General features: G+C 34.8%; 2 protein-coding genes across 2 annotated transcripts; both read right to left on the bottom strand.

Moving 5' to 3' along the window:
* Window positions 1-10,234: 10,234 nt before the first annotated feature.
* LOC106364750 (transcription factor MYB62-like) lies at window positions 10,235-11,890 on the bottom strand. The gene is made up of 3 exons (XM_013804268.3): window positions 11,431-11,890; window positions 11,128-11,257; window positions 10,235-10,982 (listed from the first exon to the last, which is right to left on the bottom strand). The coding sequence occupies exons 1-3, from the start codon at window positions 11,567-11,569 to the stop codon at window positions 10,418-10,420; spliced, it is 834 nt and encodes a 277-aa protein (XP_013659722.1). The 5' UTR covers window positions 11,570-11,890; the 3' UTR covers window positions 10,235-10,417.
* Window positions 11,891-15,923: 4,033 nt separating this feature from the next.
* LOC106367478 (receptor protein kinase-like protein ZAR1) lies at window positions 15,924-18,935 on the bottom strand. The gene is made up of 2 exons (XM_013807262.3): window positions 17,279-18,935; window positions 15,924-16,735 (listed from the first exon to the last, which is right to left on the bottom strand). The coding sequence occupies exons 1-2, from the start codon at window positions 18,729-18,731 to the stop codon at window positions 16,098-16,100; spliced, it is 2,091 nt and encodes a 696-aa protein (XP_013662716.1). The 5' UTR covers window positions 18,732-18,935; the 3' UTR covers window positions 15,924-16,097.
* Window positions 18,936-27,973: the final 9,038 nt, after the last annotated feature.

Genomic DNA, 27,973 nt, shown 5'->3' with positions numbered 1-27,973 from the left:
CTATTCCAACAACATCTTCGAACAACTTTGACCATCTAACAGTTTACGGCCAATGTTTCTCAAATTTTCATTTCGTTTGGATTACCCGGAACTGACGGTCGTGATGTTGTTGTAGTAGACTAAAATAGCGGAGATGCATGCAGAGATGTCAACTGGACTAGTCTGGTCTGGTCCAAAATCTGTAAGTCCGGTCCGATCCGATCGGAAAGTATTTTGGATCTATATTTAACGTATGGACTGATTTAATAGGTTATAGGGTTTTTCAGACTTTTCTAGCTTTTTGGAATAGTTTTATTATAAGGTTTTATCGTTCCAATTTACCATTTAAAACATCTAAGTATTCATAAAATTACATTAGTTTCAACTTTCCTTCTTCAAATACAAAATCAGTTTAAATTTTTCTTCTTTAACAAAAATATTTTTCATAGTGTAAAACTATATTATAAACAAACTAAACTTAACAAATTTCAAATAATTAAACATAAATTAAAGAACAACGTATGCTATACTTTCTATTTTAGAAAACATCTCTATAATAGTAATTGAGAAGTCAGTTTCCTACGTGTCACGTTCACGTTAACTCTCACGGTAGTTGATTATGATGATACCGTTAATGAATAAATATATCTAATTATCATTATTAAATATTTATTCTATTTTTTTCTTTTTTTATTTAGGTTTTCTTTTTCTTTATTTTTTCAAAAACCCAATATAATAAAGAAAAATTTTAAATTTTTTTTAAAAAATATCCTTTATATATATAGTGTAATTTATAATAAGGAAAGTTCACAAAATAATCTTCATTTCAAAGTAAAGAAATAATCTTCCCTTTTAAAAGATAATCTTAAAAAACATAATATATACTTTAAAAGTATTAACACTACAAAAAAAAGATAGTTTAACATCATTTATTTTTAATATTTTCATCAGTTATAAATGATACTAAAAGAATTTGTATCACTTATTTAAATGACTCTGAAAGTGGTGATGCAAATAATTTGTATCATTTTATCAATAATTGATGTAAAAATATTAAGTATTTACATCAATTACTATAAGTAATGTTAATATGTATCGGTTGTAAAAAAATGATTTTAATATTTATATCATTTTTCTAAAATGATGTTAGTATTAGTATCAGTAAAAATAACTGATTTCAATTATTTCTATAATTTACTAATAATTTTAAATTAATAGAAATTTTAGAAGTGATTTTAATAATTGTATAATTTAAAATTATCATTTTAAAATAATTTTATTCAGTTGACGTTAGATTTATGTTAATAAGTAAATATGTCAGAAAATAAATATATAAAAATATTTTGCAATAATAATTATTTTTCTATTTACAAATATGACGAAGAAAAAGAAGTATACAGAGAAATTTCAGAAGAAAACATGAAAGGAAAAGAAGATGAACTGACAACAAAATAACTACTAAACAACTAAAAAATTGCCAAAGAACTTCTCTTCTCGTATACTTCTTCTTCTATACTTCTCAATGCTTTTGGTCAGCCATTTTTTGGTAGAATATGTACGCTTGACCAGAGTTTGTTTTCTTCTCCTGCTTCATCAAGTCAATGGCAGATTACATAATCAAACGATATGAACTTTTTTCCAGAGATATACGATAAGATTGATAACCATGTCTCTTGTATAATCTGTAACAAATTGTAACTTCGAAAGTAAAAAACTGAATAGAACAATAAACCGACCTTTTCAGAAGTTTTCCATCAAATACTTGGGACAATTAGCATAAGAAGAAACAGCATCATCATCATCATCATATAATGGGGCTTGCTAATAGGGACTCATAAGAAAGAAAAAAAGATTGATCGCTTGTTGAAATTAATCAAATAGTTCAGAACAAATAAACTGTTAAGAAAAAGTTGAAGCACTAAAGAAGGAGACGAGCCTGAAAACAAGGATCTAGATCTTAGCATAAAAGAATATGCTTTTGTAGAAAAAAACTGCTAATAACAAACTCAATTAATATAAAAGCACAAAAGAAAATTAAATCTACAAACAAATCTTAACTACATCACGTAATCTCTTTTTTTTTTAAAGAAATTTAGACTGTTTTAGTAATATTTATAAAAGAACCATGTTTGAAATGATGCAAATGAAGTTAAAATAATATCATTTTTTATCAAACTGATGTTAAAAGAAAATATGGTTATGTAAGTTTTTGTTAGCATCAATTTTTTATTGATATAAGATTTGAATTATTTAATAAATGATGTTAACCAAAATAAATAAGTGCATCATTTATATAATTGATATAAATATATATACTAATATCAATTATGCTAAAGTGATACAAATTAATAAAAAGTACATCATTTTATTGAATTGATGCTAAATAGATTAATAATAACATCACTTACTGTAATTGATACAGAATTATGTATATTTGAATCATTTATACATAAGTAATTTAAAATAGAATCATTTAATTTTATGATACAATTTAAGTGATTTAACTTGTCTCTTTTTTTGTAGTGTAAGCATTTTATTTAAATCAATCTATTTCTCAAATTATTACAAAATAATTTAATAACACAAATTAAGATATATTTAATGAATAAAATTTAATTTAATCTTTCTTTTTGATTTAAGTTCCCTTTTCTATTTTTCAAATTAACATATATGATAAATAAATTAATAAAATTTAAGAAAAATATATATTTTATATATAAAATGTGATTTCATAAAAAGGAAAGGTTAGAAAAAATCTTGATATCAAAGTAAAGTAATAATCTTCTATTTTAAAATTTTTCGGTTATGTTTTTATGTAACTTTGTATTTATCATCCTCTTATTTTTATAATTTTCTTTTTCCAAATTAACATATACTAAATTGCTAAAAAATCAAAATATATTTACACATCTAAGATGAACAACCAAACTAATACAATGAATAGAAATAGTTATAATTTAATTTGACAGATATATGTAACACAATATACCCACAAAAGAGTAACTAGACCAATTCAAAACTTTTATACAATGTCATTAAATAAAAATAATATTTTTTATTTATTAACATTTATATATATAAATTATAGAATGGCTCAACATATTACAGATAAATATAAAATTTTCAAATAATATTATAATATATATATATTAACCAACTATTACAATTAAGTATTTTGTATAATTTATGTATAAATATATATATATATATATATATATATGCACAAGGTTTCAAAGGACTATCATTGTTATATTTATTTATGTAACTTTGAATCGTCAACACTTTAGTTTACTTTTACTATTTGATTTTCAAAACAACATATATTGAATTATACATAATCTTACTAAAATATGTTTACAAATTTATGACAAGAATCAAACTACATCAAAATAACAAATTAATCAAAATTTTAAGCTGTAAAAAAAAATTATAGTTGAATCGGAAAAGTAAATATTATGAAATATATCCAAATAATAACCAAACAGTCGAGATATTATATATCCAAAATTATATGTCTAATAAAAATAACATAATGTTATTTAAAACCATTCATATTTATTACAATATAAATAATAGAATAACTAAAACTAAAACATTAATAAATTATTATTATAATATATTTATTTTATAATATTTATACCCATGCATGAGTTCGGAAAAATCACCTAGTGATATATATAAAGAAAAAGGCACATTTTTCAAATTTAGAATATAACTTTTAATGATTAAATAGTAAAGTGTGTATTCATAACTTTTATATTTGCTTTGTTAGAGTTTAAATCTAAATATTAAAATAATATATTAATATTAAAACTAGTTGTAATCGCAAGGAAATGTTTTTTGAACAAGGTGGTAAAGTTTAGGTTTTTTTTTTATGTTTGGACTGATCTTAACCCAAATGGGATTAAACTCAAAAGTCAAAAACATCTAAAGCTTAAATATGATAAGTCCGGAAACCCAATTTTGTAATACATAACTAAACTCAACTCCAGTAATTTATAAAGATGGACGAGATCGATCTTAGCTGACATGTCTAGATGCATATCTAAAGTAAACAACGACTAAGTATCTACATACACGTTTTTAACACGTTTTTCTTCTTCTTAGTATTCCTAAGATTAAGATAAGTCGTTAAAAATAATGTATAAATATATACCTATGTCTGATATACGAATGATCCATAGAAAACTTGAATTATTGGAGATGAAAAGGAGACAGCGCATGCAAAGACTTTCATTTCTGTCAAAAGTAATGAAATAAATGATTTAACATTCTACCCAAGAAAGTAATGAAATATATATATATAGCGTGTGTGTGTACAATTGCCTCTCTGACCTCTTGAAAATTACTTAGAACAGTTTATTGCAACTTTATAATACATTTGGGTCAAAATCATTCTAAAGTTTCCATGAACTGACCTCCAAAAAAGTCTAGGACTTAAAACTTTCCATTGGAAGTAATTACATCCAGGTAATTCATGATTATACACATCATTAGTGAAAATAAAACTACCTTCCTCAATCAAATTGAAGCTCTTGTGGGACTATATAGGTATCTTCTACGAATTTTGTATTTAGTTTCTTTTTAAAGCCACGTATAGGAGTCAATCGATGGTGATATCAAGCTCCTCCAAAATATAAATGGCTATATGCAATGGACTATATATACGTATCATGTCAAATTGAAAGAGATTGAATTAATTTACGGATTTACAGACGGTTTGTTGTTTTTGGTCAAAGCATACAAAAGAGTAGGATTTAAAATTTAAGTAATTATTTATCGTGTTATCAATGTTTTTGGTTCGAATCTTCAATGAGATTTATAAATTTATACACCTCAGAAAAGAAAAGAAAAGAAACGAAAAACAGAAATCTATAATTCTATACATATGATCCCAAATCGTTTTAAGTAAATTTTCTTACAAAGTATTTTAAATAATTTGTAGATATTATTTTAGATTCAATTGTTTCTTCAAGATTCAAATGTTTATTGAAGAAGATGTTCACTTAAACTACTCCACTCGTTTAGAAGAAGCCTCGCCAGTCAGGGTATAGCACATCAATGATCGTATCGTGTAGTTTAAATCAAAATAAACACATAATGCCAATTAGACCCAAAAAAAACACATAATGCCAAACGTATATCGACTTTCCGTCGACTTATTTACCATGCACACGTCTAATTTTCCGAGGAGACAATTCATCAATTATTTTCTTGAACTTAATTTCTCACCGTCATTTTCTTGGATTTAATATTATATATATAAGCCCTTGGACTCTTTCACATGTAAGAGGTGATATTAGATTTGTTCTCCTAATTCAGAAGATCCAAATTAACGAAAATGAGAATGATTTGATATTCAAAGATTATTCTTTCAGTTGTCACCTCTTCATGATTAGTCAGCATTTATGTTAATTGCTCGAACTAATTCTTCTACGTTCTACAGAAGCATCGTTTAAAAAAACGCATTACAACAAAAGAGAAATACAGATGCAGAAAATGAGGAAAAGGAAGTTGAATAATTATATATTATAATTTTTTTATTTATTTACCTAGTATTACCGCTCAGTTTTGCATTAGCTCTCTTTGACTTTTATTGTTGGAATAAGCTTGAAGTAACTTGAGATGGAAGCTACCTAATCCTAAAATAATATGGAAGTTTATAAGGATTAGGAAATATTGATTTATGTTAAACCTAAAGTGTTTAGGAAATATTGAAAGTGTAATGTCTATATAATAAGACATGATGAATGAATCAACTCACGGATTGTGTGATTGATTGAGCCTTAGTTTTTGAGATATTTTTCTAAAGCAATACGAAAGTGTTTGAGAGTTTGAAGTTCTTGATTTCTATAATTGATATCAGAGCTTAAGCAAATAAAAAAAAACGTGAGAGAACGAGATTACGGAGAAGACAAACACCATGACGGATGTGAAGAATGAAATCGAAGCAAACAGCAAAGAGACTGGACCCAAGTCCATAAAGTTTCCAATGTTGACCTCCTCAAATTATACCGTTTCGGCTATGAGGATGCGAATTGCTCTCAAGGTTAATAAGGTATGGGAAACGATTGACCCTGGGAGCAAGCATGAAGAGAAGAACGATTTGGCCATAGCCTTGTTATTCCAATCCATACCCGAGGCATTAACACTGCAGGTAGGAAACCTTGACACAGCAAAAGCTGTTTGGGACGCGATACAAGTCAGACACGTCGGAGCTGAGAGAGTTCGAGAAGCACGACTACAAACTTTGATGGCTGACTTTGACAAACTCAAGATGAAGGAAGAAGACAGTGTTGATAACTTCATCGGCAAGTTAACCGAAATCTCATCAAAATCAGCTTCTCTTGGAGAAATCATTGAAGAACCAAAGCTTGTCAAGAAATTCCTAAAAAGCTTACCTAGAAAGAAGTATATTCATATGGTAGCATCTCTTGAACAAGTATTAGACCTCAACACAACGAGCTTCGAAGATATCGTCGGAGATTAAAAGCGTATGAAGAAAGAATAAGCGAAGAAGAGGAGGAACAAACCGAGGATCCGGGTAAATTGTTATATACCGACTCTCGGCAAGAGAGCTATGGAGGATATCGAGGAAGAGGACGTGGTGGCCGAAGCAATTGGAGAGGTGGAAGAAGTCGGGGTCGTGGTGGAGGTTTTTACGCCCAAAGAGAAGCGTACAAACAGGGCCAACAGGGCCAAACCAAAGACAAGAGCCACATAACCTGCTTCTCGTGTAATAAGCTAGGTCATTATGCATCGGAGTGTCCTGATGCAAGACTTAAGCTACAAGAAACTGTTTAAAGAAGGGAAGAAGATACACAAGAAGCAGATGAGCTAATGATGCATGAAGTTGTGTATCTAAATGAAAAGAAAGTACAACCAAGTACTTGGGAAGCTGAAGAAGACATGGAGAATCTATGGTATCTTGACAATGGAGCTAGCAACCATATGAGTGGAAATAGGTTGTTCTTTTATAGGCTTGATGAAAGCATTACAGGAGTGGTTCGATTCGGAGACGACTCTCACATCAATATCAAAGGGAAAGGCTCGATTAAATTCATCTTGAAAGGAGGGGAAAAGAAAACACTCAACAATGTCTACTTCATACCTGGACTTCGGAGTAATATTGTGAGCTTAGGCCAAGCTACTGAAGCCGGATGCGAGATACGAATGAAAGACGACATCTTAATGTTGTTTGATCGAACCGGAGAGCTGATGATCAAAACCTCGAGGTCTAAAAACCGCTTGTACAAAGTAAACTTGAAAGCTGATGTTATTCGATGTTTACAAGCTGCAATGATCTCTGATTCGTCTAGGTGGCATGCCAGGCTAGGACATGTTAACGCCGAGACAATGAAGACAATGATAAGCAAAGAGCTAGTTACCGGCTTACCTGATATAATAGTCGAGAGGGAGACCTGTGTATCTTGCTTGCTAGGGAAACAAACTAGAAGATCATTCCCACAGGCTACAACATATAGAGCCACACGTCTTCTTGAACTCATTCATGGAGATCTTTGTGGCCCTATCACTCCCGCCACGCCAGGACAAAAGCGTTATGTGTTCGTATTGATCGACGACTTCTCCAGATACATGTGGACCATATTACTCAACACGAAGAGTGAGGCGTTTAGTAAATTTAAAACATTCAAGAATCTTGTAGAGCAAGAAACGAAAACAAAAGTGGAGACATTCCGTACCGACAGAGGAGGAGAGTTCTGATCACATGAATTCAAAGTCTATTGCGACGCTCACGGAATCAACAGACACACCACAGCCCCGTACTCTCCACAACAGAATGGAGTTGTGGAGCGTCGAAACCGTACTTTGATGGAGATGACCAGGAGCCTTTTAAAGCACATGGGCGTGCCTAATTACTTGTGGGGTGAAGCCGTTAGACATGCTACTTATCTAATTAATCGGGTAGCAACGAGATCCTTGCAAGGACTAACACCTTATGAAGCCTTACGGAGCAAGAAACCAAACATTGGGCACCTCAAGGTTTTTGGGTGCGTGTGCTACGCAAGGACAGAACTCGCAGGAAGAAAAAAACTCGATGATCGGTCTAGGGTTCTGGTGCATCTGGGAACTGAGCCAGGGTCGAAGGCTTACCGTTTGCTTGATCCACCTAGTAAGAAGATTGTAGTAAGCCGCGACGTTCACTTCGAAGAAGATAAGCAATGGAACTGGAAAAAGGATGATGATTCAGAAGAAACCGTGCGAGACACGTTTGATATTGAGATAGTGCCGTTGAAAGGCACTGAGAAGCAAGTCTCAGACAATGAAGAAAGTGATGATGAAAACGAAGAAGGGTTAGACGGTGATAGTAACGAGGAGGAAACCTTTCAACCAAGACGATCAAGTCGAGTAAGTACAAAGCCCTCATACTTAGACGAATACGTTCTTCTGGCTGAGATCGAGTGTGAAAGACTTTTAATGATAATCAACAACGAGCCATGGGATTATAATGAAGCCAAAGAACATAAGGTTTGGGTCAAGGCGTGTGAGGAGGAACTAACATCGATTGAAAAGAACAACACGTGGGTACTTGTTGAGTTACCAAAAGGATTCAAAGCTATAGGACTCAAGTGGGTGTTTAAGATAAAAAGGAATGCAGATGGGAGCATCAGTAAATACAAAGCACGGCTCGTGGCAAAGGGCTACGTTCAGAGACACGGTGTCGATTATGATGAAGTCTTCGCACCAGTAGCTCGTGTTGAAACTATTCGAATGGTTATAGCTCTTGCGGCTTCTAAGAGTTGGGAGATTCACCATCTTGATGTGAAAACAGCGTTCCTACACGGAGAATTAAAGGAAGAGGTTTATGTCACGCAACCAGAAGGATTCGTGATCAAAGGCGAAGAAAATAATGTTTATAGACTACATAAAGCTTTGTACGGCTTAAGACAAGCACCTAGAGCATGAAACGTGAAACTTAACCAGATTTTGAAAGGGCTTGGCTTTGTTCGTTGCTCCAAGGAGCCGTCACTCTATAAGAAGGAAGAAAACACTGGCGTGCTCATTGTATGTGTGTATGTAGACGATTTGCTCGTCACCGGTTCAACCTTAACGTCAATCATCAGTTTCAAAACGGAGATGGCTCGCAAATTCGAGATGAGCGACCTTGGACGACTTACTTATTACTTAGGTATTGAAGTAAGTCAAAGCAATGGATGCATCACACTATCACAAGATAGATATGCTCGGAAGATTCTTGAGGAAACCGGCATGCACAACTGTAATCTCACCCATATACCAATGGATGTGAATGTCAAGCTATCAAAGTCATCAAATGAGAGAAGCATCGATGAAAGAGAGTATAGAAGGAGCATTGGATGTCTTCGTTACTTGCTACACACACGACCTGACATGTCATTTAGTGTTGGTATGCTTAGTAGGTATATGCAAGACCCTAAAGAATCTCATGGTGCGGCTCTGAAACAGGTATTGAGGTATTTGCGTGGAACAACTTCACTTGGGTTAAAGTTCGATCAAGCTGAGAAAAGGGAACTGGTCGGGTTTAGTGATAGTTCGCATAACGTTGATGATGATGATGGCAAAAGCACAACTGGACACATATTCTATCTTGGTAATAGTCCTATAACCTGGTGCTCTCAGAAGCAAGAGATTGTGGCTTTGTCGTCATGTGAAGCTGAATTTATGGCAGCTACGGAGGCAGCGAAGCAGGCCATATGGCTCCAAGAACTTATGAGCGAGGTTGAAGGACATACTTGCAAGAAGGTGGTTATAAAGGTTGATAACAAGTCCGCAATTGCTCTCACCAAAAATCCGGTGTTCCATGGACGAAGTAAACACATACATAGGCGTTTTAACTTCATAAGGGAGTGTGTTGAGAATGAACAAATTGAGGTAGAGTATGTTCCGGGAAATGATCAAAGAGCTGATATCCTTACAAAGTCGTTAAGTCGTGTTCGATTTCAAGAGATGAAGAAACATATTGGAATGCAAGTTGTGTGTGAAGATAGCATCAAGCTTAAGGGGGAGAATGTTGGAATAAGCTTGAAGTAACTTGAGATGGAAGCTACCTAATCCTAGAATAATATGGAAGTTTATAAGGATTAGGAAATATTGATTTATGTTAAACCTAAAGTGTTTAGGAAATATTGAAAGTGTAATGTCTATATAATAAGACATATGATGAATGAATTAACTCACGGATTGTGTGACTGATTGAGCTTTAGTTTTTGAGATATTTTTCTAAAGCAATACGAAAGTGTTTGAGAGTTTGAAGTTGTTGATTTCTATATTTATTTCAATTACTTCATAATTTAACTATAAGCTTTAACAAGCCAAAAAAATATAAGAAAGATGATACAATACTTAAAAACTCTCCTTTAACATATTGAAAGTTTTCTTGGTAATTATAATTTTAATTTAAGGTCGTAAGACCATCTTTATCCACTGGCTCCACATCCTAGTTAAAGTGTGCGTACTCCTCAAACTGCCAAATATCATCCATGTTCCACATTGGATCTTGTGTCACATCCTCCTCGTAACTCGAATCGGCTACGTGACAATCCTTAAATGGTAAAATGTCCGAGTTGCCCATGGTGGGCACCATGTACTCTTCCTCCAGGCAAGGGAGGGAACTATAATATTCTTCACTCACACATTGATTACTACTCCCTCGTGATCCTTTCAAGGACATTAAGTTTGTGGTTTCAAGATCAGATAAATCAATGAATTGTGACATTTCGGTGAGTTCTTGAGACATGGAAGTGGAACAACCCATGTTGAAACCTGAATCGTGAGAGACGGGTCCAAGTGAATCCGGATGAGGAGTTTTAGTGTTGGTGTTTGAGTTATCTTTCATCTTGTGTATTAATCTTGGAACCCAGAAGCTACGTACAGCTTCCAAGAACTGGTGGCTGCTGGAATCGATGTTGAGCTGGCGTGCTTGTTTCTGAACTCTAGTTCTCCAATAGTTTTTGATCTCGTTGTCCGTTCTTCCCGGTAAATACTGCGCAATTTTGGACCACCTAAAAACCATGTTAACATATTAGATTAACATGTTGTTTATAAGTAAAAGGTATGTGTATATATATATATATTGTGTAAATTTTTAACCAAAACATCATATCATCAAAGAATAAAAGTCTACAAAACTAATACATTAGAACATACCTATTACCCCATTGACAATGGAGTTCGAGGATTAAGAGTTGTTCTTGAGGAGTGAGATTCCCTCGCTTTATGTCGGGTTTGAGGTAATTTAACCATCGTAATCTGCAACTTTTTCCTTTTCTCTTTAGCCCTGTTTTTTTTTTTGTAAGAAAGAGATCAATTTTCAATGCAAACTGCGTATGATATGAAGTGGCAATAAACTACATATTGATTCTAGAATAACTAAGTATCATGCACACATGAAGTGCAATTTTACATTTTTTTCTGGAAAAACAAGAAAATGTAAAAGAACAAGAATATTACCAGAAGATTTAGCGAGTACATTCCATCGGCCTTCACCGTTATGGGAAATGTAATTGGTGAGAATAGTGTCTTCCTCAAGCGTCCAAGGCCCTTTTCTCTGCTCTACACCTTCTTCATTTTCATTACACCTCTTCTTCATTCCTTTTATGATTAGATATATTTCAGTTCCTAAGCTTTATTTAGTTGTGTGTATATATTAGAGGGAGATAGAGATAGAGATGAGATAAAGACTAATTAAGAGAGAGGGTTTTCTGAGAAGTGCAAGGGGATTCAATGGTTGTGGAGGATTTATAGACTCGTGGTATTGGATAATGTTCGTACTTTGTTTTATACATATAGATAGCACACACCGAACTTGAACAATGAAAATTCTTAAAATCATTGATTTATTCAACCCCTAGAATAGTTAAGTGTTGGTGCATTTGGAATTATTAAACATTGATATACATAATAAAATAAAACAATGTAATTTCTCCAAACACATTTGAAGATTCTCAATGTTTTAGTCAAGAGAGACTAAGGCAGGAAGGCTACATGTAAATAGTCTGTAAATATAGGCTTGTTGGATTTTCTTTTCCGGGTTTATATTTATGTCTACAGCATTACATGTTAAGATATCGTGTTTATCTATAAGGAAAACTAGATTTGATCCGCGCTTCGAAAGTGCGGGTTTTTCTTTGGATTATAAACAAAATTTGCGAATCAGTATTTTAGAATTGGCGTACATTATCCTGTTACAATGTCATTATATCGAAGAAGGGCACTTGTTTAAAATTATATAATTTGTGAATTTGTATATATAAGATTTTGTATGTACACTTTTATATAACTCTTTTTAGTCTTAGATATTTTACCGGATCCGAAAAACCAAACCAAAATCAACCAAGAAATATAGTTGTGGTTTGGGTTTGGATCTAGGGCAAAGTACATATTTGATTTTTTTGTCGACTTGCGGTTTCTGTTCGATTACGGGTCCTATCTGAGACCCAGTTGGGTATTCAAAGTATATTAAATGCTTTATGTATATTAGGTATATTTGAGTTTTTCAGATATGTATTTGGTATTTTGAATGTGTTTTCAGTATTATGAATAATTTTTTAAGTTTCGGATCCAGAGTTCTGATTATAGTTTCGGGTAAAATTCAAATAAAAAAATATTTTGGGTATAAAGAAATGTTTTTTAGGTATTTTAGGTTCCTCATGTCATATTTATCGTAAACTTTGGGTTTTTTGGGAATTGAAATATTTTTCAGGAATTTATTTGTGTTTTCGGATATTTTTTGGGTTTCAGTATTTTTTTAATTTTTGGGTACTTCGAATATTTTTCGAGTCCTAAAAACTCCAAACCAATTTGGTTCGTTACGTACCTAAAAATTATAGGTATTTTGTAGGTATTTGAATTGTGGACCTTGATCCCAAAAAAATCGACCCGTATCCGAACCAGAAAATTTTAAATACCTAAATGTTTAGAATCCAAAAAACTTAGACCAAAAAGAACCGATCGGTACTCAACCAGAAGACCCGATGCCCATACTACTCTCCCACATTATATTTTGTGTGCATTTTATAAGAGTTACATTTATTGAACTTGTGAGACTTAAGATTTACTTGGTTGATTTTGGCTAATTTAGTAGTATAGATTTGTAATTTTTTTTAAATAATTTTTAATATTATATTAAATTACAAATTTTATTTTAAACTATAAAAATAATTTAACGTAAAATATATAGTTTTATTTTTTACATATGGTTTGTTAAAGTGTTTGTATTAAATTTGATTTTGTAAATATTTGGAACTATATAGATGTTTAGGAAAGAGTGTAATAAAGTATATAAACTATATTGTATGTTTTGAAAAGAGTATAATAAAGTATAAAAACTATATTTGTGTATATCATTGTCATGTGATATGGTCTAATAAATACAAGTTTATTTGTTGTATAACTTTGTCATGCTCAAAAAAAAGTGGTGTAATCAATTATTGTTAGAGAAATTTTAGCTTACATATTGTTAGTCAAATATTATTGTAAGACCAAATCTATTGCTAGTTAATTAACGGGTCTAACAACCTTTAATAAGTAAATTTTTTTAAGAATTCTTTTCTTTTAGTAGTAAGAATAATAAAAAAAGAATTAAGTTTTTGATGTTTTTGCGTATTCTTTTTGTCCCTTTTATTATTTTTGAGTATTATTGAATTTAAAATTTTAAAACACAAATACAGTATCTTATATATTAAAACAGAAGTCATAACCTTGATTCATGTGTGATTTTTTTTTAAAAATGGACCTAATAGACCTATTCCTAGAACGTCATGTTACATTTAATCTCTAATCTTATCTTTTAAATTTTGGGTCTACCAGAAATTTTTATTGGACTATCAATAACTGGATTTAAAGAATAGATGATCCATTGTATTTATAGATAGTATAAATTAAATAGATATAATTTAATGTTGTAATACTATACCTCCATATGTTAAATATTTAAATATTTGTCAATGTTAACTTTTAAAACTGTAAAGATGTTTTTTTAAAATAAAAAAAAATCATATTATCTAACAATGATTAATCTTTACTATCGTAAACCAATGAAAACAAATTTTAAACTATATAGCTTATTTTAAAAATTAAACAAAAACTAAATATTTAATTATTTACTCGATAATATAAACCTATGAAGCGAAAAGTTTATTTAAAAAAAAAAAATTTCTAAATTTGTGAAATGTTACAATATATTTGAATATGACAATAAAACAATATTTACTAATCTTTATATATATAGTTACAATTTTAATAGTAAAATAATAATCCGAAAAAATATATATAGAAGAAGATACAAATACATGTGAAAGTTTAAAACAATCTATTCAATGAAAAAATATACCGTAAACTTATTATGTTTTAAAAATTGATAGACACATATTATAATATATACCAATTTAGAATTGAAAACAAAATATTTATATAAAAATAAATGAAAACAAAAACCCGCGCGGTTGCACGGATCGAGATCTAGTAACCTCTTTAAATTAATACTCTATAAATTAATATACACTAAAAGTCTCTATAAAATAATATAATTTTATAATCCCAAATTTAGTTTTTGGTTCAATTAATATATCGATAAATAAATTACTCAATTAATTAATAAAAAATATAGTTTTGTTGTAGTCTCATTCATTATAATAGTCGATGACTTTTTGATTGAAACAGTAAAGCTATATCCAAAACTAGATCTACAAATGGATATTAGAGTTTAGAAGAAAAGGACATCAACTAGCCACAAATATTATCAAAAACTGGCCCGGGTTAGTTCAAGTCTAGAGAGACTATACAACAAAAACTCGGAACTTAATGGTCAGATGAACAAAAATAATTATCTAAACTTCAGTAATTATGTAAGTAATAAGGGACATGATTTACAAATTGTATAAAGGTTCACGCATGTAATTTTGACGTATGTAAAATCAATCAATCATGGCAGTATGGTACCAGAGGAATCTACGTAGTCAGCAAGTCGTATGAAGATACTCAAAAAGATACGTGTCTCTTTGGGGACTATTCCTTCTCAAATTCTGCATAATTGGTTTACAAAACTTTTTAAATATTTGTAAATAACACAATCACACAGCCTCTTGTTTGAAGATAAGTTTAGTGGGACAGAACAAAAGAGAAAAGATAGAGAAACACATGGAATGAAGAAAGGAACAAGAGGAGGTGGAGAAACACAATTATGATTTCCAAATTTAGAAAGTTATTAATGGTAGATTGTGCCCATCAGTTTCTTTTTCTGGAAACCCATTGGTGATTAATTGAAAGATATATTTAAAGCTGGGACAATTCATTTGCCTATTTAGCCGACTTGATCCGATGACTGACACTTACAGACAACTAAGTTAATAGCATATTCTCAATAAACACTTATATTGTTAGTTTGATTTAGTAAAGAGCTTTAAAGATTAAAATTACAAATTTACAAGGCTGTTGATTTTAGTTGTGCATACTTGATGTCTTGTAGTATTTTATGGTTTTACCTACATATTTTTAGCTTATTTTAGTTTTAAAACTTGCATTCAGGCATTGTTATGATTCCTATACGTGCATTTGTGTTTTCATGGAAATTAGTGTGTATTTTCTTTTTAACATTTGGGTTTAGGTGAATTAGAGGAGATTATGTGTTTATATATGATGCTTAAGACTTAAATTACATTGATTCTTGCTTTGTCCATTGTTGTCGTGGTGTTCAGTTCACTATATAAAACCTTAGCACGGGGAAAGTCACTATCTGGAGCACGCACATCCTTGGATATATATGATCATGTTGATGATCAATTCAAAGCATTGGCCATGGTGTCGTCTCCTGAGCAGTATCATAGTTTTCTAGTGCATAAGTTATAACAGTTGCAGAAGTAGTATCTCGCAATGAAGTTACTTAACCACCTTATTACCCTATAGCTATAGGGCGATGCATCAATGGTTTTACCACAACACCTAAGGATGTGAAGCCAACATGATTAAGCAAAATATATACATGTGGTTACAAGGAAACTCTATTTTGAAATAACACAAGACTTTGATATAACATAAAGAACAAAAACAATCAAAAACAAGACATTTACCTCAAACATATACTCACACTTTTTTAACTTTGCAACAACATTGTTCTAAAGTCACTGAAGGAAAATCTGGTTCAAAGCATCAGCGACATGCTTCATCGCTGGTCGTTTCTCGGGACTAATACTAACACAAGCCATTGCAACCTTTAGCACAGCAATGACCTCTTCTTCAATCTCTGTGTCTTCAGGCACCAAATAAGGATCCAAAATGTCTGACATCTCTTTCTTCTCATCGATACACATCTGTATCCACTTCACTATCTCCATCTCCATCTTACCAACAAAAACAATCGGTAACCTTCCCGTTATCATCTCCAGCAAGATGACTCCGAATGAGTACACGTCCCATTTCTGAGACGGCTTCACCGTTGCCTTCATGGCTTCAGGAGCCTGGTAGAAGGAGCTCAAGTTTGCAAGTGGACCAATCGATGAGGCGCTCTTGTTGGATGGTGGATGGTCATTTGTGTTTGTTTCCAACGTTCCTGCGATGCTAGAGAGGTGCATGAGTCCAAAGTCCGAGATGTGAGGCTCCATGTCTTGTCCCAGTAGTATATTGCTGAGTTTGAGAGATCCATGGACGTACTTCTTGGGGCTAAACTCGTGAAGATACAACAACCCTCTAGCGATTCCTCTCATTATCTTTAACCGAACGTCCCAAGCCAGAGGCTTGAATGACACCATACTTGGATTGCCTAGCAACCAAACAAAAGCAAAAGTTGAGTTCTCAGTTCTAACACATAGAAACGATCTGTGAGTTTTGTCTAGGCCTGTAGTTTCGGTTTGTTCGATTATTTTGGTTCATGTATTTTTGGTTATTTCGGTACGGCCACAATCCCACCGAAGTGAACCAATAAAAATCGATTCGTTCGGTTTTTGGTTAATTTTGGTTTTTAATTCTATTTATGAGAATAACCGATTTTGTGTTTGTGGTTAAAATTCTGAATAATTATCTAAAAACTGAAAATTTTCAGATATTTTTGGTTAGTTCGGTAATTTTGGTTATTTTTATTTTCAGAAAAAAATGCAAAATCGAACCAAACCAAAAACCATAAACCAAATCAAAAACCGAACCCGAAAACCTAATAAAAAACTGAACCAAAACGAAATCATTTTTCAAAACCCTACCAAACCAAACCGAACCAAAAAAACCAAAATTTTTGGTTCAGTTACGTTAGGCTGGTTTGGACAAAATCTGCAGGCCTAGTACTTATTGTCATAAAGGTATGTATACTTACCGTGGAGTGCATTGGCAAGACTTCCGTTAGGAATGTAGTCATAGATGAGAAGCTTCTCCTCCACAGACCAATAATAAGCCTTAAGGCTAACTATATTCGGATGCCTCAGCTTCCCAATAGCTTCCACTTCCGTCTGAAACTCCTTACATCTCTGCGATCCTCCTTCTCCCAATCTCCTAACAGCAACGGTAACTCCATCTTCCAGCACAACTTTATACACAATCCCGTTCCCGCCTTTCCCAAGCACGAAAGCCGAAGCCTTAAGCAGCTCATCCAAATCCAACGCCATGTGTTTATCCAACAGAACAAGATCGTGCTGCGTCTCGAGATTCTCAGAAGAAGGCGACTCTGAACCGTCTCTCCTGAAACAAAAGGAGGAACCTCCTTTCTTTTCTTTACATTCTTTCTCCAACACGTGGCCTTCCTCGTCCACGTTGTTGCGCCGCGAGCAGAGCTTTAAGTAGCAGCAGGAGAAGAGAAAGCCAACGATGCAGATTCCAATGACGTCACACACAACAATTGCAATAACAACAGACTTGCTTAAACCTCCTTTCTTGGAGTCTCCTTCTGGTACAAAAGGGTGAGATGTTGGAGAGTCTTCTGGCAAGCAAGGATCCTTCAAAGGAGGACCACACAGCCTCGGGTTCCCCAAGAACGCTGTTGGTCCTCTGTTAACCAGAGCTCCGGTTTGCGGGATCGGTCCACTCAGATTATTGTGAGCTAGATCAACGTACACTTTCTCAGGCAAGCTCCCCAAGCTCGCCGGGATCGAGCCGCTAAACGAGTTGTGAGACAGATCAAGAGTTCCTTGCAGCCTACTCAAGTTACCAAGATCATCAGGAATGAGACCGGTAAAGTTGTTGTAAGAAAGGTCAAGCTTCTGCAACAAACCCAAAGCACGACCAAACCCACTAGGGACAGAACCGGTGAGGTTGTTCTGGCTCAAACCCAAGCTTCTAAGCCTCTTGCACTCCAGAATCGAATCCGGGAGCGGCCCATCAAGCCCATTACGCGAAAGATCTAAACTTTGGAGGAGCTTGAGGTCGCCGACCTCTTTTGGGATCGGCCCGGATAAGGAGTTTCCGTAAAGGACCAAACTTTGGAGGCGCTGAGCGCGGAAGAGCTCGAGAGGTAAGGACCCGGTGAGGTCGTTGCTTCTGAGGTTTAAGTGGCGGAGGTTAGAGAGCGAGCCGAGAGAGGAAGGAAGGTGACCTGAAAGTTTCTTCTTTGGGATGCTGAGAGAGACGACGAGGCTGTGATCGTCGCACGTGACTCCGTTCCAAGAACAGGGGGTTTGATTCTCTGAGTCCCAGTTGGTTAAAGACCCGTCTGGATCTCTGGAGATTGATTGCTTGAGAGCTAAAAGAGCGTACCCTTCGTCGTTTAAAGCGTTCAATTCGCCGTTGAAGTTCAAGATTAGGAGAAGCAAGAGTAGAAGCGATCCCACCGACATTTAGACAAGAAGTTAAGTGTTCTTGAGAGAGAGAGGAAGGAGAGGAGAGTTTGGGGAGATTGATTGAGAGAGAGAGAGAGAGAGGAAGTGAGAGTGTGAAAGCATAGGAGAGAGTGGAGAGTCGTTGAAAATGAGATTCGGCTTCCACACCTGGACCATTTGGACTCTGGTTTCTTCTGCCTATTAATATATCCACATTTTTAGTTATTTTTGTTTATTATTAGACCATCTCCAATGCTACACTATAATTTTCTTTATATTTCACTCTAAAATAGAGTAACTCTATTATAGAGTTGGATTTGCTCCAATGGTTCACTCTATAATAGAGTTACTCTATAATAGAGTGAAATATAGAGTAATCTTATTTTTTTACTCCAAATATAGAGTGAAAAAACAAGAATACTCTATATTTCACTCTATTATAGAGTGAACCATTGGAGCAAATCCAACTCTATAATAGAGTTACTCTATTTTAGTGTAAATTATAGAGAAAAAAATAGAGTTCCCTTGGAGATGCTCTTAAGCGTAAAGATGTGTTGTATTTGTCGGTAAAGTAAATTAAAAATCAATGCTGAATTGTTTAAGGTATAAAGAGAACGATGGAGAAAAACAAAACTTGAGAATAATGATGACAAATGTTCAAAAGAGAAAGTCTTGCGGAGATATTCATGCACTTCTTTTCTGCATTATATTTCTTCAATTTTTCAAGAAACTTTTAAAATTCAGTATTTATATGGCCCTAAAATCATGCATATTTACTACTCCCTTCCAAAAATATCGTGCACAAAATTGTTAAAAATATATCATTTGAATTTTGAATATATTTTATAAGTTAATAATGATAAATTTTATACTTTAAAATAAATATATTGAATTACTATTAGGTTGTAATTATTATAGTAGTTATATAGAAATGATATATTTCTAATTAAATTTTAATTTGTTTTCTTAATATATAAGAAATCTGAAATTTTTATAATTTTGAAATAAAGGAAATATCAGTTGTAAACTTATATATTTATAGAGTGTGCTTGGTTGAGATGTACCTAGGCTGTAACTGGTTTTAGTTTATAGGAATATGTGGAGTGAGATGAATTAATAAAAATGGAATACAAACAAATGGAATGATAGCAGTTAAAGAAATAAGATGAACTAGATCTGGACCCGCACAACCGTGCGGGTATTTATTTTCAAGTTTATATATATATATATATATATATAATTAGTACTCTATATACAAATTTGAAACCAAAAAATTAAAAAAAAAAAGTAACGGATGGCGATGGCGATGGCGACAGAGACTGCGTTCTAGGTTTTTTATGGATCTTCGACAATGGGATATGGAGTTACAATGGGTTACGCGGCTTCGGATTTGGACTGTTTATCATGATTCTAAAGGCTTACATGGGGTATGGGAGAGATTGGAGGATCCCGAAAGAAAAGATCTGTCAGATCTTCGAGGAAATTTCCGACAAGGAAAGTTAGGAATCAAAGGATATTGGGTTGTCACAGAGGATCGATCGGGAATCTGTTTCAGATTTCTAGGAAAGGATTTTCACGGTATTTTCTCTGAGGTTTTTAATTCGAAATGGGATTGGGTTGATTTGGGGATTATGGAAGATTCTAAGAGATCTTATTTTTCTCGGGATAGGAAGGTTTCGATTGAGTTTCTGATGCATATTAAGGTCTCTCAGGATCTCGGTTCAAGTGATTTGATTTGCAGAATCAATCAGACACGATTGGATTTACCTTTATGGCGTGGAGATGTGGAGTTACTGGGTTACTATAAAAACAGGGAAGGAGTAAAGGAATGGCAAATCGTTCTTGCTATCTTTCATTATTTCATAAAACTCAAATTTATTGGTGTTATTGTTCTTTTGGTTTTGATGGCGCAGAGCCAACTGATTGGAAAATCCGGAGAGATGAAAGGTGTTGAGGGAGCTCGTAAGAGATTGAAAATTTCGGTTCCACATTTTGATAATACTAGCCTCATCAAGCAGTATGACAAAACTCTCATTGGCAGGTGCATGAATCCGGCGGGGCAGGATATAAATGCTCTCCTGGTGATGTTGCCAAAGATTTGGAAGGTGGAGGATCGTGTGGCTGGTACTGACTTGGGGTTTGGACGCTTCCAGTTTGATTTTGTGGAGGAGGAAGATATTGAGGCAGTACTGAAGATGCAGCCCTACCACTTCGACTACTGGATGATCGCATTGGCTCGGTGGCAGCCAAAGATGCCACGGGATTTCCCTTCGGAGATACCATTTTGGATCAAGGTATTGGGTGTCCCTCTGGAGTTTTGGGACGTAGCAACTTTTCAAAGCATTGGGGAGGCGTTAGGAGAAACGGTGGAGGTTGATCTTGATTATGGTAAAATCAAAGTGGTTGTGGATGGCCGCAAGGAGTTGTGTTTTGACACGACCGTGGACTTTGTTGGTGGGGAGTTCCATGGAGGAGATGAGGCTCTAATATCACTTAAGTACGAGAAGTTATTTGGATACTGCGGAACATGTTTCAGCCTTTCTCATGATAAGGAGCAGTGTCCACTAACGGCAAAGAGTCCACCGAAGAAGAAGGAGATTAGGGAGTTGCCTCTAGCCAGACAAGAAGATAGAGCTAGGAGTTACAAAGGTGTGGTCATAAATGGAGAGGGGGAACAACAAGTAAAAGGCAAGGATCATAGAGATTTCTATGGAAAGGGAAAAGGGAAGATGTATGAGGAGCAGGAGTCCAAATGGGTGAAGGTACCTGAGAGAGGAAATTTTCGGAATCAGGGCCACCGCAACAATCAAAGAGGTGACGATGGAGGCTATAGGTACAGGGGCGATCGGGGTGATCGAACCAGAAGATACGGCACGGTGAATAACTTCAATGCTGCTAGGGGGGTGCGACGTGGTGCTAGTCCACGAACTGGAGCAGCAGAGGATGCACGGGAAGAGGGAGAGATTCCCCATCAGGATCACAGAGCTCAGCGTCTTGATGATGAACTATCGCTTTCAATACCGTTGCAGGGAAACGCGGCTCAGGTAGACGATCCAAAGGTAAATTCGGTTCTGGAAAGTGAGGAGAATGGATTAGATGTGGTCAATGAGTTTTTAGAAACTGAGAATAATAAGGGTGAGGAAGATAGTATGGAGCTAGGGGATGAACAGGTTAACCTCGAAGGTGATGATGGAGAAGACGTGGAGAATGCTAGTGGGGAGGAAAACTTTCAGAATCTCACAGATGGAGAGGTCGAGGAAAGTAATGATCAGATTGACGATACACTGGGAGACATCAAGGAGGACGATATTACAGTGGGTGGAATGGAAGAGAAGGAAGCTGCTGCGGGCGAGGAGGATAAGAAGAAGGGGGCGCGCAGGGGTCTTATTAAGCCGAGTTTGGTTGCAGGAGGTTCAACAAAGGCAAGAATGGTTCAAGCTTACATATCCAACCGTAAGCGCACGTCCACTAAACCTGTGAACCGTAATGGAGAAGGATCAAAGCAGCAGGAGGAGCAGGGTACCTCAAAACCCAAACCTCATTCGACCAAACCCTAGAGTTCTATGGATTTACGAGCTACAGAAGAGCAGTTCTTTGAGCATTTGGAGTCTCCTGGTTTTTTCATTTTATTTGCATTAATAAGCTCTTTGAGCATTTATATTGTTGGTGTTTTTAGTTTTTATTTGAATTTGGTTCTTTGTTTGAGCTTTGAAAGATCGAACTATAAGATCTTGAATGGGAATATGACTGGCTTTTTGGTTTTATGGTATTATGTTTGGTACGTATGGTGCATTTCTGGTTTAGTATGTCTACTCTTTCAAAATTCTGGAAGTGCTACTGGATTGTTGGTTAGTTTGGTCATGGATCTGTATATGTGTTTGGTCTCCTTAATCCAAATACATATACAATGGTGTTTCACGGTGATGCAAGTGTTTGGGTGGAGGAGTGGTGCTATTTCGTTATCTCTACATCAATTATGGGTTTTGGTTTCTTTATTTCTACATAATAAAGGTAAGCGTATGGAGGAGATGTATTATTGGATGAATGATTGGTGCCTTGCAATGAATATTGGGTTCATCTATATGGTGTGGTACGGGTTCCCACTGGGACTAAGAGTTTTGTTTTGTCACTTTCAAAATATTTTTTTCACACAGATGGTGCAAACGAATATCAGCATGGCAATATATTTTTTCCTTATTTGGTCTTTTACTCAATGGCTTTGGTTATATACGTGTTGGAAGAGAGGTCAACACCTGCAGTTTTTATTGGGAGTGATACGTTTTAAATGGTCACTATGGTATTGGTTTTCGGTTTCCCCATGTTGTTGGAGAGCTTGGCGGAGTGCATTAACAGGTGATTGGGAGAGTGTGATGGTTACGAAGTTGTTGGTGTCATGTTTTTGGCTGTTTTGTATGGTATGGTGGTGGAAATTTCAGGGTCTCTTTACACCCAAATTAAATAGCTCTATAGAGCTTTTGTATAATTTTTTAAAATGAGAGCACTTAGTTGGAATTGCAGAGGAATGGGAAGTAAATGGACAACAAGTTATTTAAGGGAGATATGGCATAAATATAAGCCGGATTTTTTATTTTTATCGGAAACAAAACAAGATTTTGAATTCGTTCAAAAATATCAATCACATTTTGGATTTGATAATTTAGTCACAGTTGATCCAATAGGTCGGAGTGGTGGACTGGCGCTTTACTATAATAACGATTATCAGGTTAAGGTTTTATATTCAAGTAATAGAATGATTGACGTGGAAGCAGTGGCTCTGGGGAAAACGGTTTATTTGACTTTTGTGTATGGGGATCCAGTCAAAGAATTGAGGGAACAAGTGTGGGAACGCTTAACTAGATATGGACTTTCAAGATCGGAACCGTGGTTCCTTATTGGCGATTTGAATGAGATTACAGGAAATCATGAAAAAGAGGGTGGATCTCTCAGGAGTGCGGATTCATTTGTCCCTTTTAACAATATGATTAGGAATAGTGGATTGCTGGAGTTCCCGGCTAAGGGAAATAAATTGTCATGGCAAGGGAGAAGAGGTAAAGGAAAAGGGGCAGTAATGGTAAGATGCCGCCTAGACCGTGCACTAGCAAACGAGGAATGGCATACTTTATTCCCATGTTCTCATACGGAATATTTAAAGATGGTGGCATCTGATCATCGACCTCTGGTGGCTTTTCTCGATGATAAAGTTATACGGAGAAAAGGCCAATTTAGATTCGATAAGAGATGGGTTGGCCAAGATGGTCTTATGGAATCAATTACAATGGGTTGGTCGAAAAATAGGGAAGGCACCAGAAATGGTATAGTGGAAAAGATTAGTAATTGTCGTCATCAAATAGCAAAATGGCGGAAAAATAATCCACCTTATGGAAAGGAAAAAATTGCAGATTTGCAAAAGGCCCTTGAAGAAGTACAAACTGATGATACTAGGTCTCAAGAGGACATACTGGAAGTATCCAGGAAGCTACAAGAGGCATATAAGGATGAAGAGGAGTATTGGCACCAAAAAAGTAGGAATATGTGGTATTCATCTGGGGATCTTAATACAAAATTTTACCACGCATTGACTAAGCAACGAAGGGTACGTAATAGGATTGTAGGACTTCATGATGCAGCCGGAAATTGGATCACTGAGGATAATGGAGTAGAAAAAATAGCAGTAGACTATTTTGAAGAACTCTTTTGTACTACATCTCCATCGGAGTTTGACGATTTTCTCTCGGAAATAACACCGGGGATTACTCCTCAGATAAATCAATGGTTATTGAGAATGGCGACTGAGAATGAGGTCAGAGAGGCTCTTTTTATGATGCATCCAGAGAAAGCACCAGGACCAGATGGCATGACCGCTCTTTTCTTTCAACATTCGTGGCATATTATTAAGAATGATTTACTAGAGATGGTGAATAATTTTCTGGTCTCGGGAGAGATGGACGCACGGTTAAACATTACTAATATATGTATGATTCCAAAGACAGAAAGGCCTACAAGGATGACGGAGTTGCGACCAATCAGTTTATGTAATGTGGGCTATAAAATAATATCGAAGGTTTTGTGTCAACGGTTGAAAATCTATTTACCCTCTCTCGTCTCGGAGACGCAATCGGCATTTGTGGCAGGGCGTTTGATCTCTGATAATATTCTTATAGCTCAGGAAATGTTTCATGGATTAAGAACAAATAAAGCGTGTCAAGGAAAGTATATGGCAGTTAAAACGGATATGAGTAAAGCGTACGATAGGATAGAATGGGAATTTATTAAAGCTTTATTACAGAAGATGGGTTTTCATCAGCATTGGATTAAATTAATGATGGAGTGCATATCCTCGGTTCAATATAGGGTTCTTCTAAATGGACAACCACGAGGGCTCATTGTTCCACAAAGAGGTTTACGACAAGGAGATCCATTGTCTCCTTATTTATTTATCTTGTGTACTGAGGCTTTGATTGCAAATATCAGGAAGGCGGAGAGAGGGAAACAATTAACAGGAATTAAGGTAGCCAGAGCATGTCCATCGATTTCACATCTTTTTTTTGCGGATGATAGTTTGTTCTTCTGCAAAGCTCAAAAGGAGGAATGTCACACTATTCTCAGGATTTTAAAAGAGTATGAGATGGTTTCGGGGCAACTGATAAATTTTGAAAAGTCTTCGATTCAATTTGGTCATAAGATTGAGGAATCGACCAGGCAGGAGTTAAGAGATATTTTGGGTATTCAGAATTTGGGGGGAATGGGATCTTATCTAGGATTACCAGAGAATCTTGGAGGCTCGAAGATTCAAGTTTTCGGCTTTGTGCAGGATCGTCTAAATAGTAGGGTCAATGGTTGGACTTTTAAGTTTTTTACAAAAGGAGGAAAGGAAGTGATTATTAAATCAGTGATTACGGCATTGCCGAACCATACGATGTCGTGTTATCGCTTACCTAAGGCAACCACAAAAAGGTTGACGGGTGCTGTAGCACAATTCTGGTGGAGTCCTGGAGGTAGTTCACGAGGACTGCATTGGAAATCATGGGACAAAGTATGCGTCAGTAAGGAAGATGGGGGTTTAGGTTTTAAGGATATAACTGATTTCAATACTGCAATGCTTGGTAAGCAGTTATGGAGGCTGATAGAAAAGCCAAACACTTTATTCTCTCGAGTTTTCAAGGGGAGGTATTATAGGCATGCCTCACCTCTTGAACCGATCCGTTCATACTCTCCGTCATATGGCTGGAGGAGTATAGTATCTGCTAGATCTCTGGTAAGCAAAGGACTAATCAAACGGGTGGGAACAGGTTCTTCTATATCTGTATGGAATGATCCCTGGCTCCCAACCACTCGCCCGAGACCAGCCAACAAAAATCAACACAATTTGTATCCAGATCTTACAGTGGAATCACTTATTGATCCCATTTCGCGAAAATGGAATTCGCAGGCCCTACGGGATTTGGTAGATCCACAGGATGTGAAAATTATAGAAAGTATACCACTGAGCAGAAATCAGATGGTCGATAGGGAAGGATGGCATTTCACAAACAATGGAAGATTTACGGTTAAATCAGGCTACCAAGTAGAGCGGATCTACCCGGATAGGGAACGACCACCATTATTGATGGGACCAACAGTTGATGCTCTGAAGGCTTTTTGTTGGAAAATCCGGTGTCCACCAAAAATAAAACATTTTCTTTGGCAATTGGTATCAGGGTGTGTAGCAGTTAAGAAGAATCTGAAGGCGCGAGGGATGCAAGGTGAGATTTGTTGTGCAAGATGTGGAGCGGAGGAGGAGTCGATTAACCATGTATTTTTCGAATGTCCTCCAGCACTTCAGGTTTGGGCTCTTTCAAAGATACCAACAAATCCAGTCATTTTCCCAACGAGTTCTCTTTTTACGAATATGGATCATCTTTTTTGGAGGGTTGTTCCACAGATGGAGGATCATCAGTTTGCTTGGATACTATGGTATATTTGGAAAGGAAGAAACAATAAGGTTTTTAGCAATTTGGATATGGATCCTAAGGATACTCTAAAACTGGCAGAAACGGAATCTATACTCTGGGCAGAGGCACAAGTTTTGAATGAACAGAAAATGGAAACTCAGATACAGGTTACGTCCCTTCCGTCAATTTCCGGACGATGGTGTTTTACAGATGGATCATGGAAAGAGGGTGATATTTTCTCTGGTCAGGGTTGGTTCAGTACATTAGAAGGATTTGAGGGGTTGATGGGAGCAAGGAATGTACGGGCATCTCTAACACCATTACATGCAGAGATGGAAGCGCTACTATGGGCTATGGAATGTATGAGAAACTTACGACAATTTCAGGTTACGTTTGCAACGGATTGTTCTCAATTGGTGAAGATGGTTTCAGCACCAGAAGAATGGCCTGCTTTTGCAAGTTATTTGGAAGATATCAAGAGTCTGAAAGAGAGTTTCATACGATCAGAGATTATTCATGTGCCAAGAACGCAAAATACAAAGGCGGATAACCTAGCACGCAGTGTCAGGACACAAACGTCTTTCGTCGTTCACATGGATCAACATCTACCAGTGTGGTTTACAGGGTCAATATGAGTCTGTAATGTTGTCGACAAAAAAAAAAAAAAAAAAAAAAAAATATAATTAGTACTCTCTCTGTTTCTTAACGTTACATATCCTAGTTTTTTTACTCATTTTAATAAAACACATTAAATTTGTATAATTTTCTGTTTTTATCTTTGTTCCATAATTTTAAACCAATAAAAATTCAGTAAGTGCAATTAAGTTTTTTGAAATTTGCAATTAGGTAATAAAACATGTATTGAAAATGTAAAAAATGGATCTTTCTAAAACAATTATTTTTCCTAGAATATATAATATTAAGGAACGGAGGGAGTATATATTTTTTAGGTTATTTATATATTTGAATATGTATACATTTTTTTAAAATACAATAATTTTAAATTTTGTTGCTGTAAATTAATTATTTCAAATCATCACATATATATATATTGCTTTTTATTATATATTTTTCATATTGATTTTGTGTTTGATTATAAAACCAAATTTTTTATGCACGATATAAACATATTCAAAAATTATTTTGTAATTAATTTATTATGATCCTGATCCGTAATTCAAAGAAAGCAATTTTTTATGTTTATATATTTTAGATAATTAATTACTGTATATATACAATTTTAAGATAAGTTAATTTTTATACATGCATTATATAGTTTACTGATGTTAAACTGTTCTACCAACATATTATATTTTAGCATAAAATATT

Source organism: Brassica napus, chromosome A9, assembly GCF_020379485.1.
Source record: "Brassica napus cultivar Da-Ae chromosome A9, Da-Ae, whole genome shotgun sequence".
Classification (NCBI taxonomy): domain Eukaryota; kingdom Viridiplantae; phylum Streptophyta; class Magnoliopsida; order Brassicales; family Brassicaceae; genus Brassica; species Brassica napus.
This window is presented reverse-complemented; position numbering and strand designations above follow the sequence as displayed.